Source organism: Oncorhynchus clarkii, chromosome 17 (genome assembly GCF_045791955.1).
Source record: "Oncorhynchus clarkii lewisi isolate Uvic-CL-2024 chromosome 17, UVic_Ocla_1.0, whole genome shotgun sequence".
In the NCBI taxonomy this organism is placed as follows: Eukaryota; Metazoa; Chordata; class Actinopteri; order Salmoniformes; family Salmonidae; genus Oncorhynchus; species Oncorhynchus clarkii.
This window is the reverse complement of record NC_092163.1, coordinates 53,053,252-53,071,636: the sequence shown is the minus strand read 5'-3', so window position 1 is coordinate 53,071,636 and position 18,385 is coordinate 53,053,252. Positions and strand designations below refer to the sequence as shown.

General features: G+C 45.1%; 2 protein-coding genes across 2 annotated transcripts in view; both read right to left on the bottom strand.

Annotated features, from left to right (window-relative positions):
* Window positions 1-583: 583 nt before the first annotated feature.
* On the bottom strand, window positions 584-7,093 carry LOC139371104 (prefoldin 5). Its single transcript, XM_071111177.1, has 6 exons — window positions 6,986-7,093; window positions 3,533-3,635; window positions 3,286-3,317; window positions 1,886-1,960; window positions 1,158-1,263; window positions 584-1,048 (listed from the first exon to the last, which is right to left on the bottom strand). Exons 1-6 carry the CDS (start codon window positions 7,049-7,051, stop codon window positions 969-971), a joined length of 462 nt encoding a protein of 153 aa, XP_070967278.1. The 5' UTR covers window positions 7,052-7,093; the 3' UTR covers window positions 584-968.
* A 108-nt stretch (window positions 7,094-7,201) lies between these two features.
* Window positions 7,202-18,385, bottom strand: part of LOC139369818 (extra spindle pole bodies like 1, separase) — a 28,991-nt gene continuing 17,807 nt past the window's right edge. Inside the window, exons 9-32 of the mRNA XM_071109092.1 lie at window positions 17,868-18,110; window positions 17,540-17,684; window positions 17,162-17,321; window positions 16,776-16,915; window positions 15,772-15,906; window positions 15,511-15,627; window positions 15,197-15,368; window positions 14,580-14,705; window positions 14,084-14,240; window positions 13,489-13,598; window positions 12,222-13,366; window positions 11,641-12,061; window positions 11,322-11,480; window positions 10,989-11,202; window positions 10,573-10,775; window positions 10,154-10,281; window positions 9,845-9,967; window positions 9,419-9,568; window positions 9,072-9,239; window positions 8,737-8,841; window positions 8,527-8,642; window positions 8,339-8,422; window positions 7,861-8,025; window positions 7,202-7,651 (exon numbers count right to left, since the gene is read on the bottom strand). Of these exons, the coding sequence (XP_070965193.1) occupies window positions 7,450-7,651; window positions 7,861-8,025; window positions 8,339-8,422; window positions 8,527-8,642; window positions 8,737-8,841; window positions 9,072-9,239; window positions 9,419-9,568; window positions 9,845-9,967; window positions 10,154-10,281; window positions 10,573-10,775; window positions 10,989-11,202; window positions 11,322-11,480; window positions 11,641-12,061; window positions 12,222-13,366; window positions 13,489-13,598; window positions 14,084-14,240; window positions 14,580-14,705; window positions 15,197-15,368; window positions 15,511-15,627; window positions 15,772-15,906; window positions 16,776-16,915; window positions 17,162-17,321; window positions 17,540-17,684; window positions 17,868-18,110 (4,888 nt within the window). The 3' untranslated portion in view covers window positions 7,202-7,449. The remainder of the gene's footprint in view (window positions 7,652-7,860; window positions 8,026-8,338; window positions 8,423-8,526; window positions 8,643-8,736; window positions 8,842-9,071; window positions 9,240-9,418; window positions 9,569-9,844; window positions 9,968-10,153; window positions 10,282-10,572; window positions 10,776-10,988; window positions 11,203-11,321; window positions 11,481-11,640; window positions 12,062-12,221; window positions 13,367-13,488; window positions 13,599-14,083; window positions 14,241-14,579; window positions 14,706-15,196; window positions 15,369-15,510; window positions 15,628-15,771; window positions 15,907-16,775; window positions 16,916-17,161; window positions 17,322-17,539; window positions 17,685-17,867; window positions 18,111-18,385) is intronic.

Here is an 18,385-nt window from a genome sequence, read left to right as displayed (position 1 = left end):
ATATAACAATCCCATAGTACGCCAAAACCTCCACTGAGGTGTATACTGCTTAATTTGAGCAGGATCATGCCGGAACTGGACCCAGCACCTGTTTTTGGACAGTTTTGTTCTAGAACCTATTGTTAAATTACACACCCTATCCGGTACCTCTCGAGGCATGAAAAATAATTGTAACTTTTTGCAATGTAAAACTTATAATAAAAGTTCATTTGAGTTGCTTCCTCGTTATAGAATTACTGCTGTCTGTTCAGAAATAAATGAAATCATTCAGAATATCATACACCATTCGACAGCCTATAATTGATTAAAAAAATCTGTCAGTGAAAATCTGCATGCAGACAAAACAGGCCTTTCACAATTTTCAAATACAATCGAGAGAAAACACAGGTTACTATTCTGTAGGCTACCAAAATATTTGATCAACCTCGCGATTTGCAAATTAAGCAGTGTTTCAGTGAACCATAGTCATTGAGCAAAATCTGAAAGACACGTGTAATATAGGAGGGCACAAATGTTTTTCTCCATTCAAAACATTTGTTGCAGACTTCATTCATGTCATCAGAAATTATAATCTGAGACAATGACCAGAGGAGCCTATTTTATTATTCAAATTAACTATTACTATAGCAACACAAGCATCAAAAACTGCTACACAGAACATAAGGTACACAAATAAATACCTACATTTCAGTTATATTTCTGCAACCCGACTAATTAACATAAACTGAATCAAAAAATAAAGACTCACATTTTCCAGGAGAGTTTGTTACAACATTAACATTGGCTGCCCTTCACCATTGCAGTGTCGGCACAAATTTAGGTTCCGCGTTGTAGAGTACATTTGTGTCTTTCGCCCAGTTTTATCTTGACTCAACCCATTAACAGTTCATGCAGAATTTGTTTTCAGTAACTCAACCCCCCCAATCATGAAGAACCAAAGCAGACTGGTAAGCCCCATCTTCAACTGGTTAGGCTTTGGTGGTCCCCGACTGTGACGCCTGTTGACTCTGAAGCTGTTGGATCTTAATGTTCATCACCTCAATCACAGCTAGAAAACAGAACAAAGACAGGAATGAATGACCAACATAAACTATACAAGTGAGGTTTTATTGCATTTAACACAAATACTTAATATAATACAAACTTGTGTGTGTTACCTTGTTTCATGCCATATTTCTCCTGCAGAGCCGGCTGAATCTTCTCTATCTGCTTGGTGAGGAAGTCTATTTTGCGCTTGAAAAACTCCTTTGTGTCATTGACATTCTGCAGAGATAGTTCAAATGAGGCTCAAACTGATTTCCAAATATTTGTACTAACATGCAATTAAAATGTACTTAGTGGTGTTAAATACTTAAGTAAAAATACTCCTTAAGTAGTTTTTTTGGCATCTGTACTTTACTATTTGACAACTTTTACTTCACTACATTCCTAAAGAAAATAATTTACTTTTTACTCCATACATTTTCCATGACACTCAAAAGTACTCTTTATATTTTGAATGCTTAGCAGGACAAGGATCCAATTCACACACTTCAAGATAACATAGATAACATCCCTGGTCATCCCTACTGCCTCTGATCTTGTGGACTCGCTAAACACAAATGCTTAATTTAAAAATTATGTCTAAGTGTTGGTGTGCACCTGACTATCCGTGAATTTAAAAAACAAGAAAATGGTGTGCCTTCATGAACACAACCCTGATAAATGCAAAGGGTTGGGACATGTCAGCGTACAAGAAGTTGGAAGATAAGCTTGCCCAGACAGAGCAATTAAATGGAAACAAGTTGAATTGGGACTGGAAAACTATAAACAGAGTACTTACCCAAAGTGCAAATCATGAGTCGACTGTACAATGAAGGATATTATCAATTACTTTTCTGCCCACCTTTTCAACGTAGTATCCTGTCCCCACATCCACTAAGACATGTTCCACATCATTAAGTGTTCCAGGGACGTACATCTAATAGCAAGTGATGTTAAAAAACACAACAGGAAACTTCAACAACAATACTATTAAATTAAAGCATACTGAAGATATTATAGCGAATTCTGGGGGTAGCCCCCCCCGAAAGACTCAAACACTAGTCCAGAAACTGTCAAGCCAACACCTTAACAGCTATGTCAAGAAATCGAAACCTCTAGACGAGGTCACTAAGTGTTGGGTTAAGGTCGCTACACTACCCCCAAACTTCGGGAGAGCATGTCCCCACGCTTCTCTATAACAAGTCCCTCATGTATACACGTCTCCCCAGTGGCCTCACAGGCACCATCCCACTTCTGACACAAATGTAGTGAATTCGGAGCGTAGCCACAAACGGGACCTGGTTCCAGCGACTGTCAAGCCAACACCTTAACTGTTACACCAAGAGGTCCCAAACATCTGGACGTGGTCGTTTGGTATTGGGTTTCCTAAGAAAAGTCAGACTGTGATACCAATTCATGGTGTACAGTCAAAGTTCTTTACAAGCCAGAATGTTGAATAAAATTACATTTGAACTTACTCTACCGGTTGTCTGTGTGGTTGGTCTTTCAATGGGTCCAAATTGTATACAATTTTCACAGGAAACTATTATTTACCCAACTTTTTAGAGTGCTGGTACTGCCATTGAAATATCCATCACCTGGCACATGAGCAAAACCATGTTTACACCTGCAAGACTTCGGTAAGTTTGCATGCATGCACTTTTGTCTTGTCTGTTTAATAATATTTTCCTATTTTGACAAACATTTCAGCCCCACGGACAGTCAGGCAGAGTAAGTTCAAATATAATTTTATTCAACATTTGTGACAGACGAGGGACTTTAAGTTTTTTTTTCTATGTATGTGGCTATGCTTTACAGTTAATGGAAAACATCGCCACAGAGGGACTTGGTATTGGGTTAAGTGCAGTTTCTTAAACCCGGTCCTAGGGAACCAAAGGGTGCAAATTATACACTATACACCTGATTCCACTCAGACCCAGTACCAATGGCTTGATAATACGATTATTATTTGAATCAGGTGTGTAGTGTTAAGGAAAAAACTAAAATATGCACCACATTCAGGTACCCAGGACTAGGATTAAGAAACACTGGGTTAAGGTTGCAACAATATAATGGCAAAGAAGGTGCTGTGGTCCCATTTACATTAAAAACGGTATTTAACAATGCACTTTCAATCCATCTCAAATTAGTCATCAAGTATGTTGAATGTGAGAATGTGTTTCCTGGTATGTTTGTAGAGTAATGAAAAAGTCTAATGAAACCCTTGTTTTTTGGCATCGACGATCAGTAACATAAGGATACAGAGCTTGTGAGGGGCACCAGCAATTCTTTTCCTAAAAGGAGGACCAGAAAAAATAAAGGTAAAATCTAAGTTAACAATTTAAGTGTATCATACTTTCAAACACTAATGTGGAGTGAGATCTGCAAAGATCATTTCAATTAATAGATTTTTGTATCTATAAAAGCTTCCATAGAAATCAAAAGCATAGAATGCATATAAAGTTACAAAAAAAGTCCATTACAAACCAAGGTAGTTTGAGCAGCTCACCTGCATTGTTTTTGTTGAGGACACTTAAACTGTCCTTAGCTTCTACATATTTCGTCTGGACAACTTTGAGCTGACCTATAGAAGAGGTCAAAAACTCCGTCTCCTGCAAAACATGGAAGAACCAGTTGATGATCAAACTTATCAGACAGACACCAGACACATTCTTTGCAGTAATTTAATCAATGACCATTGATGAACTAAGTACGCCTGGCCCAAATATATTGCATGGAATGCTTATACGAATACTGGTCTGAAATAAACTGAATGTGGAAGCTGAGTTCATGCTAAGTTTGTTTCCTAATGGATTGACACTAGTTGACAGCGTTCCAAAACATTATTATTATTAGCAAGCGTTGTGCTGCAAACTGGCTACCAGAGTAGCAAGCATGCTGGCAATAAATGGAGACAACTTATTTACATTATGAACACTTCTCGTAAAATGTGGCAGGCACTACATAAGACCAGGCAGACTAGTGTTTTCTAGTAGGCAGTGCTTAATTTGTAAATCGAGATGTACCGGAACAAAAAGTGAGCGAGAGAGGGGGGTGACCTGGGGGAGTTCTGAGGTACCGGAACAAAAAGTGAGCGAGAGAGGGGGGTGACCTGGGGGAGTTCTGCGGTACCGGAACAAAAAGTGAGCGAGAGAGGGGGGTGACCTGGGGGAGTTCTGAGGTACCGGAACAAAAAGTGAGCGAGAGAGGGGGGTGACCTGGGGGACTTCTGAGGTACCGGAACAAAAAGTGAGCGAGAGAGGGGGGTGACCTGGGGGAGTTCTGAGGTACCGGAACAAAAAGTGAGCGAGAGAGGGGGGTGACCTGGGGGAGTTCTGAGGTACCGGAACAAAAAGTGAGCGAGAGAGGGGGGTGACCTGGGGGAGTTCTGAGGTACCGGAAAGCACGAAAAAAAAGGACCTTTATAATAAAGCATTGCATGCATATCATCGCATTTGCGTAGTGGCATAGAGCAGTAGAGGCACTTACAGAATTTACACACATTGGGAACATTTTTAGTAGCCTAGGGTCCAGGAAAAGTCTCACCTTTTTATAAACGCATTTCAAGCAATTCTTTGTCATTTTACATGACTGGAGACGTTGGTATAATATTTTTTAATACCACACAAATAATTGAAATGGCAGGCTACTTTGACACGGACTAAATTAGATTAATAAAAACTACCGTGTCTTGAATCCATCAATAACCTTGGTCTAGGTGTGTGGAGACATATTGTAGGCTACGACGTAAGGAGGAAATTTGTCGTAAAAATGCTTTCCAGTTTTACTGACTCGCCCAATGATGCGCAGCTCACTTGCTTGCTGGTGATGGCCGATTCCTTTGTGCCAAAAGCCTCCCTCTTTTGTAAAACAATATTTGGAAGTTGATCAAATATTTTGGTAGCCTACAACATAGATGGTCTTCTTTTTTCTGCAGGAGCCATTTACTCTCCAACCTTTTCCCCTTCGATTGTATTTGAAATACTGCGAAATGCCTGTTTTGTATACATTCTTTTTTTTCACTGACAGATTTGCCACATGTTCCTTACTGTAGGCTATTCCTTGTTATTGGGCTACAATTCACAACTAGGCTATTTTTTAAAAGAAGCTATTGATCCTTTGTGGCTAAATTATAGGCCTTCGGGGTATAGTAGGCTTTCTGAATTATTTTATTTATGAACACAGCAGTAGTCTATAACTTTGGCAAATGTATTTCAATTAATCAAGGGTGTTGCAGCTCCTCCAGGACTCTTTGCGCGGGAATGATTCTATAAGAAAATACAGTGCATACGCAAAGTATTCAGGCCCCTTGACTTTTTCCACATTTTGTTACATTACAGCCTTATTCGAAAATTGATTAAATCGTTTTTTCCCCCCACTCATCTACACACACAGTAACCCATAACGACAAAGCAAAAACAGGTTTCTAAAAATGTGTGCAAATGTATAAAAATAGAAAAAAACTGAACACATTTACATAAGTATTCAGACCCTTTACTCAGTACTTTGTTGATGCACCTTTGGCAGCGATTACAGACTCAAGTATAATGCTACAAGCTTGGCTTACATGTATATGATTGGATTCAAGTCTCTGGCTGGGCCACTCAAGGACATTCAGAGACTTGTCCCGAAGCCACCCCCGCGTTGTCTTGGCTGTGTGCTTAGGGTCGTTGTTCTGTTGGAAGGTGAACCTTCGCTCGAGACTAAGTTCCTGAGCGCTTTGGAGCAGGTTTTCATCAAGGATCTCTGTACTTTGCTCTGTTCAGCTTTCCCTTGTTCATCTTTCCCTTAATCCTGACTAGTCTCCCAATCCCTGCTGCTTAAAAATATCCCCACAGCATTATGCTGCCACCGCCATGCTTCACGTAGGGATGGTTCCAGGTTTCTGCCAGATTTCACAATTGGCATCCAGGCCAGAGTTCAATCCTGGTTTTATCAGACCAGATGAGTGTGCATTGGGTTCTTAAGGCCCTTCTCCCCCAATTGCTCAGTTTGGCCAGCTCCAGGAAGTCTTGGTGGTTCCAAACTTCTTCCATTTAAGAATGATGGAGGCACTGTGTTCTTGGGGACCATCAATGTTGAAATGTTTTGGTACCCTTCCCCAGATCTGTGCCGTGACACAATCCTGTGTTGGAGCTCTATGGACAATTCCTTCATCCTCATGGCTTGGTTTTTGCGCTAACATGCACAGTCAACTGTGGGACCCTATATAGACCGGTGTGCCTTTCCGAATCATGTCCAATCAATTGAATATACCACGTGGACTCCAAGTTGTAGAAACAACTCAAGGATGATCAATGGAAATAGGATGCACCCGAGTTTGCAAAGGGTCTGAATGCTTTATGTAAATAAGGTATCTATTTTTTCTAAACTTTTTTCGCATTGTCATTATGGGGTTTCCGATTGCACTGTAAATGAAGTGCAAAGCTGGAGAGATGAGTTGCAGGCTGCAACTCATGTCCATCAGTGCAGATATATATACACATATATATATTTTTTTATAACTCTAGTTACGAGTTACAGCCACGTGTTGGTCTCAAACATGGGTTACAATGTTGCGCAAACCAGACACCGGGGCCGGCCCAAACCGAATCAATTCTTAGAATATTAGGCCCGAGCTGAAATTGTACTTTTCACATTACGTTTTTTTGTTGGTGCAGGTTAATTAACAAATAACGTACTCGAATTAACTTTGATCGCATTAAAATTATTACATTGCAAAAGGTGAGGTACAAAACGGAGAGATGCCGGATCCTGCTCAAATTAAGCACTGCAGTAGGTAAGTAAATTAAGCACGACAAAAAAGCTACATATGGAACCGCTAACGTAACTCAGATGGCATGACTGGCTAGCTAGCAAGCTAATCAGCTGGGACAAGGAAACACTTGGGCTAATAGAAAATGTCCCCAGTTTGAGGTTACATTTCAACTACGACTAGAAAGAGTCAATATCGCCGTGTTACCTGCTCAAGTTGAGTCTTTAGTCCCTCCAACTGAGGAAGAGAAAGCTCTGTCAGATTCACCGCCATGTTAGAAAATGTGAGAAATGACCCTTCCAGTACAAGTATTTCCAGGTTGAGAAAACGCCCTTTCCATTGCAAAGGTGAAGATGTGACATACTGCCCCCTACTGAGCTGGAGCATACATGCAATTCCTTTCAAAACCAAAGCACAGGGATTGTTTGGCAAATACTTAATTTTATTGACAAGCATGACTTAATACATTCATGTACACAATGCATTAATTAATATATATCTAAAACGATTCACCATATCCAAAATAAAAAAAATAAAGGATCACCAACATTAGTTGACATTTAAGGCAGCAGCCCTGTGAAGCAGATAATACAGCCAAGTTTAAAATCATATCCAATTCATGTGTTGGGGATCAATGGCTTTGTGTGTGTTTGGCAAGATGTCCTCTTATCCTAGCGCAGATGGATGGGGAGGCCGTAGACCACGGGTGCTGCCCCTATGAGGTGTTTGAGGTGTGTGGCCTGGCGGGACAGGGCCATGTGGTCCAGGAGTGGAGCCCCAGGACCTGCAGATAGCCAGGACTCCAGCAGAGCCTTGGTGAAGCGGTCAATGTCCCGATCCGTCACATCCCACAGATTCCCCAGAATCAATGGGCTGCAGGCCAGAGAAGAGACAGATAGGCATGATATACATGTCAAAATCACACAGGCAAAAATCAAACAGACAGGCAAGTTAATCTAGGACTTTTAGTCAGTGTATGGCAGTAAAACAGAACACATGAAATGCCCTTACAGCATCTAACATTGCATTTATTTCAACAACAAAAAAAGATGAAGAAAGCATGGTGTCTCAACCAGTCTTACCAGCCAGCCATGAGGTAATTGAGGATGATTCCTGTCCCCTCCAGCTCCCCTCGTACAGCCAGAGCAGCGCTGCTGCAACCAAAGAGCAGGGAGGCAGCTCTCATCTCCTTCTTCAGGATCCTCTGCCCATCCAGGAACCGCGCTCCCGCCCCATGACCCACGTAACTACAGAGACAGTGAGAGGCATGTGAGCCAGACTCTTCAGCACCCAAGTAATCAGAAACAAGTGAAGTAAGATCTGTTGATTTGTGACACCAATTCAAAGCATCTCACAGCTAGCATAATGCAAGACAAGTGGACAACACACACTAAAGACAGTCAAGCTTCATGTTAAACTACATTTGTTTGTGTAATAAGGCAATTAATTGACAACTAAGCCTAAAGGCATGTTGGTAGGGTATGCTTTGCTGTCATACAGGTGAACGATAACTAATATCTCTTCTCCGTAACAGGACACTTCACTTCCTCCTAGACTCACATGTAGAGGTCTTTGGCAGTTACTGCATCTTGCAGTTGATCTGGGTCAGGAGCCACACCGCACACACCCTGCCAATGTTGTTCACTTAGGACAGACAGAGCGAGAGTCAGAGATTCATCAAATTCTAAAGGACACAGACGAGGAAGACAATTAAAGCCCTCAAACAGTGTCGTTGGTGCTGCACTCACCTGGTGAACGACTGTTTGAAACGCTCCTCTGTGTCTCCCAGGTTGGCGTCAGGGTTGAGCACGTAGAACACCTGCTTAGGGTCCACACCTCCATTCAGGACACCACCCAGGTCAGACTGAGGGCCAGGAGAGACATGCAGACATCAGTATTCAACTTTAACAACTAATCTTTGTGGAATAAATTTGGGCCAAATGGGTGTGTGGTCTGACCTCTTTTAGAGCACAATGGCCCAGCAGTGAGTGTAGAGAGGGCATGCGGGTGACAGAGCAAGGCCTGAGGCAGGAGATGCTCTCCCATGGCAACTTCTGGAGGTACTGCAGGAGAGGACAAGACCGACATTATACCTGGCTTTACCACAATAGTCACACTCACAGGCAATGTGTTCACATTATGCAAGACTCTCTCCCCAATCCTCCTCTACACAAAGAGTGTGCATTGTTTTGCTTTGTACGTTGATCTTGCTTGGCACACTAGAGTCGATTTGAGTGTTGGATAGAGTGGGGAGAAAGTGTTTGTGTGCAGGACTAGTGCGAGAGAAACCAACCTTGTCCAAGATGAGCACCACGTGGCCTTCTGGCTCGGGCCTCTCTGCCAGTACAGCCGCAGCGGTCTGCAGAAGGTCCACACACTGCTTCCCCTGCTCTGCACACACTCCCTGGGCAAAACACTGCAGCTGGGACTGGGAAAGCAGAGGAGAGGCAGACAGCACAGCCTGGAACACACAGGGTTAAAATAAGTTATTTTAGTACTTCCTGGCCAATGTGCCTCTGCATGCACTTTGGAGTCATGGCCTGGTTATGGTGAAAGCACTGACAACTGCTGTTGTAAAAAGGGCTTTATAGACAAATGTGATATCTATGATATACATGGGAAGGCATGTGGAAGCAGCACCTTCAACATCTCCTCTGAGGTCTGTGCCCCCCAGGCAGTGAGGGTCTTCTGGAGGTGCTTGGCCTGGACAGACAGCTCAGGGTCAGAGGTCAGGGGTAGGAGGAGCCCCCGCCAGCAGCCCAGCAACCCCTCCATCTCCTCCAGCAGCCTCTGAGGAAAGCGAGAGAAAGTGAGGGAGAGCGAGAGAAAGGGATGTTTAGGGACATACCAAAATTCTCTCATTACCATAAAGAGATGTTGTAATCAATACCACACAATTTTGCATTTGCTTTATTTATCATAACCACCTTCATCTTACCTACAGTATAAGCATTCCTTCAACATATGTTTTGGAATGAATATGCTTCTTGCAGCAACATAACATCTCATTTTACATGATCTCTTTTCACCCAAACCCAGATGTACTTTCCTTCCCACCAGTCTTACCTCCATGCGTGTGTCCAGGGCCCTCCTCCCCTCCCACCACTTGACCTTCTCCGACACACAGCTCACAGCCTTCTGCTCCTTCTGAACACTGTCCATCTCCTGCACCAGCCAGCTCATAGGGTGCTGATGATACACAGGGAAGACAGAAGTCACTCACAATGCATGCGTTTAAATATACTGTGTAGGAACCCAGGTTGAGAAAATTAGAAAAGGTTTAGAGAGCAAGAGGAGAGAGAAATGGAGTGCGAGAGAATACAAGGATAATAGAAATATATGTGTGCTTGGGGGGTGGGTGGGCGGGTATCCAACCTCTCGCTGGGCCGTGGGGATGCGGACGGTGACGGGATCGGAGTCCCTCTCCAGCCGGGACAGCAGGACGGTGTCCCCCATTTCCCCTGGGTGCACCCCCAGCACAGACAGCACACACACAGTCACCCCTAAAGAGGGGACAAAGTATCACCACATCACTGTTGCCACTAGAAAAACACCATACATCCATTGCAGTCCATCTAATGCACAGGCTGTGGACTTCAGGGTTATGGTCAATTACATTTAATCTTCCAGCATGAAAAAAATCCTAATAGGGAGTATATTGGCACTTTTCAAAATACAATTTAATTTCCATCACAAAATACTGAGTTAACCCTGATAACCAATATTATTTAACTGAAATAAATTAACAATATTTTTTCTTGCCACAATAAAACATTGAAATCTGCCTGTGGTACCGGTGGGGAGGTCTTGTAGTTGTGTGATGAACTGTTGGCAGTGTTGCTGTGGGAAGACAGAGGGCTCAGCTGTGGGGAAGGAGAAGATTTTCTCTAGCTGAGACAGCCTCTGTTCTATAGGGTTCCCAGTCTGGCTCGAGGGCTCCTCTAGACTCAGAGAACCCAGTCTATCTGCCAGCTCAGATGAACTCTTCTTCAGCTTTCTACAGGAGGGACACAGCAAAGGAATCATTTCATCTTTAAGCACACATGATTGAAAGGGGGGGACAGAATGATGTAAGCAACATGTTGATTTCTCCACCTAGCGTCCTATAGGTTGAGACCCACATGTATCCAGTTCCTTCAGATCTGTGAATATGGTAGGGGTAACCTAGGGGTTGTTTTCAGCCTGATCAAGAGAAAGTATGATGACTTACTTGATGCGATTGGCCAGGTGCCGTGTCATGTGATGGCGGGAGGTCACACCCAGGGATTGGACGTGGAGCATCGCCGTGGTGACAGAATCCTTTTGCCCCAGCGACAGGGCCAGCAGGCCACAGAGGCGGGGGTAGAGGGTGGGCGGGGGGAAATGTTGCAGGGCCAACCAGGCGGAGCGAAGCAAAGACTGCACTGCCTCCACGGAGAGACCGTCTATGGAGAGAACAGAGAGAGTAGAACAAGGGAAAGAGGGTTAGGTTCAAACTGAGCACTTCTATTCACCCTAAAACCATGTTCATTGTCACTGTACAAGGTGCAGCCAGCAGCCTCACCAAGCCCAGTGTTAGAATGAGGGAGTTGGGCCTGGGCTTGCAGGGCCCCCCCTGGGTGACCCTCACGCCTCAGCTCAGACAGACAGTCTCGCTCTCTATCACCACATAAGTCTCTCCTCAGGACCTCAAAATCTGTGTCTGGGCCATCCAACACCATGCCTGTAGACAGAGAATAAGCAAAATACCATTGGTTAAAAAGTTATTGAATTACAGTAGAATACAAGTCCCCATTCCTTAGAGTTTGACTTGGATGCCCACTGCATGCAAAGGCAGGCAGTTGTAGTCTATGGAGTATACGAGCAACATGAAATACTCTTACTGGCTGCACCAGTCTCCTCAGTCTCGGTGTCTGACGCCCTCAGCTCCTCGATACTGGAGTCCATATTAAGCCCATCCATCTCCTCTTCAATGGTCCTCATCCTCTCTGGCGCCTCACTGTGTTCCCCTGTTCCAGGCTGTTGTCTTCTGGGTCTGCCTCTCCTGGCCGGGGCAGACTGGGAGGAGGATGACACAGAGGCAACCAGCTCGTCCTCAGAGGAGGTGTAGGAGAGGGGGGCGGCAGCGTCCTTCTTCCTGCCCCTCTTAGGAGGGGCCTTCGCTGTAGGGGGGTCAGGGGCTGAGACTTCTTTTGGGGCACGGAGTGTCCTGGTGGAGGTGATGCGCTTTTTGGAGACCACAGGTTTCTCTTTGAGCTCCACTTTGGGGTTGGATTCAGTGTCGCTCTCATCACTGAACTCCACCTATACCAGGAGACAAAATTACTACCTGGCTGCACCCTCTATGGCCAACACCTACACTAATAAGTACATCACCATACCAATTTTCATCCGTGCATACAATCCATTCATTATAACTATAGATACGAATAATCTGGTCTTGCAGCCTGTCCCCTATTTGTACCTTAAAGCGAGATTTCTTGGTGCGTTTGGGGGCTGCAGGTACAGGCTGTGGTTTATCCTGAGATGGTGACAGCTCCTCATAGACCTGGAAGGGCAGATTAGCGGCGACCTTGGCTGCTCCTCTCCTGGCAGAGGAGGGAGCCTTGACCCTCTGGACAGGGGTGCATGCCACTGTGGGCACGTCTGTGTTGAATTCAAATGATATGAGCTCCCCCACAGACGACTTGGCCCTGGATTGTTTAACCACCACAGGTGTTTTGGGGACCAGAGACATTTGGCCCTTGGAGGAGAAACTCACTTTGATCTTGGGGATGTGGTCTTTGGTCTTCTTGGTGTCTTTAGCTTTAGCAGCTGTGACCACTGGGTCTTTGGACTTCTTAAGTGGGGTTGGAGGTGGGGGTAGTGTTTTAGGCTTGTGGTCCACCTCCACAGCTCCTTTGGGTGGAGGGTTCCAGACCCAGGCTGCAGAAAAAAGCTCCTCAGGGGGGCAGTCTCTCTGGGTGGCCAGGGCCAGACAGGAGACCTGGGCTTTGGCCCCCAGAAGCCTGGCCCTCAAGGGCCCCAGCTCCGGAGAGGGCTTGGAGGCCACAAACGCCAAACCAGCCTCTAGGACTTTCCAGGTATCTGCAGCCTTCCCCATCCTTAGCTCCAGACCCGACATGGCAATGCGCAGGTACACCCGTGCCACTAGATCCTGGAGCAAACAGGGTTTGGGTGGGAGGGTCTTGAGGGGGAAGAGCTTGGTCAGTTTGGCGGCCAACTTGACAGTGATGCTCTTGCAGCGGGCCAGAGCGGCCAGGTGGAGGTTACGACTGGCTCGGACCTCAGTGGGGCTTAGCTGGAGGGCCAGGTCGGCCTGTGTGGTGGCCCAACGAGCAGTCACCCTTCCCAGGCTGGGCTCAGAGCAGCAGGGGCATTGGCAGTTGGCCACATGGCCCAGGGAAGAGAGCAAGCGCTGGGCCCTGGCTTTGAGGGGAGGGGAGCTGGCCAGGTCCCGCTCGATGGGTTCCTTGGGGAACCAGCGGGTGCTCAGGAAGGCCTTACAGTCCTCCTCACCACTGGGAAGGGGAGACTCTGGCTTCGGAGCCGGACAGCCTTTCCTCGGTTGGATCCTCACCTCCGCCTTCTGCGCCCCATTAGTAAAGTCTAGAGGAGTCCAGAAGAGGGTTGACAGTGGTATTGTTACAAAGATTGGCAGCAAGACTCAAATGCTTCCACCAACATTATGTATAATCCACAGTCATTGGAATATGTAAGTAAAGTTGTACCGGTGCAGAGTTCCAGCAGGTTCCTGACTTTGTCCAAGTCAAAGCCACACTCCTCCCTCTCCCCCTTCATCAGCTCCAGCTCAGCCTTTATCACCAGCAGCTCAGCACACCTACAAACACACACAATATGAGTTTCTGAAACACCCAAAATGTATTGTATATTATGCACATATAAGAGGTCAAAATAACACTGAAAGTATGAAAAAGACGATAATGCCTTTTTGTGTAAGAGCGGTTTGAAATAATTCCTGGAACTTTAGCCTGTTCAGGTGGGATGGAACATATCAGATCCCACATCATGATCTGATAATAGACCAATGGCTCAAACACCATCCTATAAACCAATTAGGGCTGAGTATGGAAATATCTTCAGATTTGTTTCCTAATGCCTACACGATCAATACTGGAGGTTAAGGGAAATAAATTATTTCTAAAAACATTTTAGAGTTATTGTCACTAAATAAACAAACATTTATTTATTAGACATACAGTGATGATAAAAAATAAAATACAAATGACACGGATAGGCCTCAATTATTTCTTAGAACTTTTGAGAACTCCTCCTGTAGTGGAGGAAGCAGAGACAGACACTTACTGGCTGAGAGTTTGCAGCTTGGTGGCCAGTTTGAGGGCCTCTAGACACTGGAGCTTGGCCTCGTGGACGGCTCCACTGCTGCTCCTCACCGACACCATTCTCACAGAACAACCCAGCAGCTCAGACAGCAGCTGCCACTTCAACACCAGATTATCACCTAGGAGGGGAGGGTCAAAGATGATAGAATGGCATCTACCTCAGATGGGGGCTGACATGGTAGGTTATGGTGGGCGTGTGGGAAAAGTACAAAGACACGAGTAGACCAGTCTTACAGCTTTACCTGGGTCATGTTGATTTGACACCAAACGGCTATAAGGCCACTGATGGCAAGAAGTGGAGGGAACACAATCAACGCAGGTCAAGGTGCAACCCCCCAAAAATGTGATAATCTTTGAAAAAGCGCAACGCTTGTTCACCATTAAAAACATTAATTTAGGCAACTATCAAAAGCTCGAGGCCCACTGAGAAAAGTGGGAAGCTGCCAGCCGTACAGTACCTTGGTCTATGAAGCGTGTGTCAGTGCTGCTGCAGGCTCCATACAGGCCGTTTCCCACCAGAGTCACCAGCAGACTACACAGAAGCTTCAGGCTCTCATACAGGGCAGTGTCTGGGGTCTTCAGCCCTGCAACACAGTCAAATCCAATCCAATTTTATTTGTCACAGGCGCAAAATACAACAGGTGTAGGTAGACCTTACCGTGAAATGTTTACTTACAAGCCCTTAACCAAAAATGCAGTTTGAGAAATAGAGTGAAGAAAATATAAAGTAACAATAAAATGTAATAATATAACGAGGCTATATACAAGGGGTTCCGGTACCGAGTCAATGTACGGGGTCACACACTAACATGACAAACGGCTAAACGTAGTGCCTGTATTGCCCAAAGAACAGTGACATTTACAAATGAAACGTGACATGCCATCTATCAGTCAACGCTACCAGGTCCAGAGCCTGCTGTTTTTTTGTTCTACGTGATAATTAACTGCACACACATCTGGTGTCCCAGGTCTAAATCAGCCCTGATTAGAGGGGAACAATGAACAAATGCAGTGGAACTGGCTTTGAGGTCCAGAGTTTGAAGGGTCTAGACTCAGAGTAGTAAAGGGTGCAGACCATGTTGGGTGATGCGTTGGCGCAGTGCCGGTGGCAGTGCGGCTGTGTCCAGACTCAGGTATGCACTACTGGTCTGTAGTGCCCGTGCACGCAGCAGATACCAGCTCTTAGAGTGCCTTTGCTCTCCCACCTCTTTCAGAACCTCACATAGGTAAGGCACACCCTGTGCCACCTGTGGAGATATAGAGAGAAGGGGATAGAGTTAACAGATGACTATTGACAAAAAAGGCTTAGGGGAGACTCAGATGGTAGCAACACTTGTGCTGTCTCTTTGTGAGCTCCCTCTGTAATGTGGCTAATACTCTATGTGTTACCTGTCCTTTGCTGTAGCAGAGCTGAGCCCTCAGCAGTTTGGCCAGCACAAAGAGAAGGGAGGGGCCCCCAGTGTTGGGATCGGGGGTCAGACAATTCTCTGCTTCCTCCAGCTGGGCCTAAAACACACAGTATTGAAACGTTAAAAACAATAAACATACACATTACAAAGGAGCACAGTATCTAAGGGTAACATTCAGTACATGACGTTCCTGACTGCTTACAATTTCAAACGTAAACATTTAAATCAGCAGGTGGGTTACCTGGGCCATTTCAGGGGCACCCAGCTCCAGCAGCAGCCTGGCAGAGTGGCACAGGGAGGAGGCATGGCCTTGAGCATCACCAAGGCGACGGGAAAGGCCAGAAGCCAACTGGTAGGCCTCCAGGGCCTGCAGAGGCTAGGAGAGGAAGATGAGTGTTTTCCAAAATTACATAGAGTAGCCAGTGAAAAAGTAGCCAGCCAGGCGCCCCCAGAGGTAAACCTATTTGGCCGAAGGAGCTCTATTTTGGTGGCTTCTGGGTCTAGGCCTATATGATCAGGATCATTTTCATAGTGAGATGACAAACCTTTCTCATGAGATTAAAGTCTTATTTACAGTTTACTTCAAAATATGAACTGCCACGTTTGTTCTTCAAATGACGTATTATTAAAACAGAAAAAATGACAAATAGCCTACATTCTCTTGAAAAGTAAATTCAATGTTAAACTGAAAACATTTCAAATGATAGACTGAAGTATTACAGTGCACAAAACATTAGGAACACCTACTCTTTCCGTGACAGACTGACCAGGTGAAAGCTATGATCCCTTATTGATGTCACTCATTAAATCCACTTCAAAATCAGTGTAGATGAAGGGAAGGAGACAGGTTAAGGATTTTTAAGCCTTGAGACATGGATTGTGTATGTGTGCCATTCAGAGGGTGAATGGGCAAGACAACATATTTAAGTTCCTTTAAACAGTATGGCAGTAGGTGTTAAGCGCACCGGTTTGAGTGTGTCAAGAACTGCAACGCCGCTGGGTTTTTCACACTCAACAGTTTTCAATGTGTATCAAGAGTGGTCTACCACCAAAAGGACATCCAGCCAACTTCACACAACTGTGGGAACAGGCTGATTAGCCGACAGCTGGCGTTAATGGAAAACACTGGAAGATGGATATATGAAGGGCCAGTCATATGGGCTGGAACAGGAAGTAGATACTATGAAGTAGATACTAGCCCTGTCAAGGACTACAGTGTGTAGAAGCTTCAGGTGTTAGTGTTACCTTGCCCATGAGTTTGTAGAGGGCAGCAGTGAGGGCAATGGAGGTGCAGGTCTGTTTAGGGTTCTTTACAGAGGGCAGCTCATTCCTCTGCAGTAGAGAGGCCCACTCCCCAAGAGCCTTGTCAAGAGGTTGGCTCAACTCTGAGTAGAGAAACACACACACTCAGTAATTCACTCGTTACTGAGTGAGAAACAGCAATGGTCAACCTGCCATATAGACTCATACACTGACAACTATGGGAAGTGGAATCCAGCATAGGCACATGTGGTGGATTCTAACTGCATGGTGTATGAGCCAAATACTTACAATGTAAAGAATACAGTGAACGTCAATCTAAATGAGCTCTACTGGACAAGGATGATTGGGAAGTGAAAGAAGGTCCTTACTGCTCTCAGCAGCAAGATTGAAGCGCAGGCCCTCGTACACCAGGTTGCTGTCCTGCTGCTTCTGCTTGTCCTCGTAATCTAGGTCATTGGTCTCCACAGGGTTGGTGTTGCCACCTGCCTGCTGCCGCACATTCTGCAGCCTCTTCTCCTTATCTATGGCCTGGTCAAGGGAAGAGTGGTTCATATAAAAATGGCAGCGAATCAATAAACAGGCTATCAAAACAGCTAGAACCACACGTAATCTGTTCAACTGAGAATATACAAGAAACAAAAGGCTAGCAATTACAATGTCATATTTAAGATTAAAATGTAACGGGGTGAAATCTAGATGTCATGAATAATGAGAAATTAAATCTCTTCAAACACATTACCACCCACCTCCTGCAGGTTCTTCTCCAGGGTGCAGACATACAGCCACAGAGAGGCGTGGGCCTTGTCGTCCTTCAGCCTATCAGCATTCTCCTCCGTCTCTGGCTCCTCCTCCAGCAGTCTCAGGGCCTCGTAGGTAAAATCAACGGCAGAGCTGCCATGGCAACGCAACAAAAATAAACTGCTGAAGAACTACTAAAGCACGTCAGTATAAGTTATATTAATAGCATTGGCATTCCACAGTTGAGTAGTATTTGTTTCCTATCAGTCTATCTGAAGCAGAATAAGTTAGTTACAGTAGTATTGCCATTCCACAGTAGAGCGTATTTTGTCCTACCAGTCTGTCTGTTCACTGAAATCCTGAAAGCACACCACTTGGGCCATCTCACACAGGTAGACGGCACGCAGGTGTGAGTGGTGGCTGTCCTCGTGGCAGATGTCCAGCAAGTCACACAGGGTGTTGTAGCGCTCCTGAGTGCTGTCCCCTGCCACCTCCTTGTAGGCACGCAGCTCCTCCTCCAACAGGCACAGCATCACCCCCTCGTCAGGGACGTCAGGCCCAAAGCCATCACGTAGGGTCCTGACAACACAGGAACAGTCATACTCGAATGGGGTCTCTTAAGTGGTAAATAGGAATTTATCAAATATTCACAAGTAAATTATCCTCATCAGGCTTCCCTATGCTGAAAACATTGTGTAGAAATTGTTTTGGAGTCTGAAAGCGTATACCAATATACAGTGCATTCGGAAAGTATTTCGACCCCTTGACTATTTCATTACGTTACAGCCTTATTCTAAAATTGACTAAATCATTTGGTTTCTCTCACAATACCACATAAGGTCAAAGCGAAAACA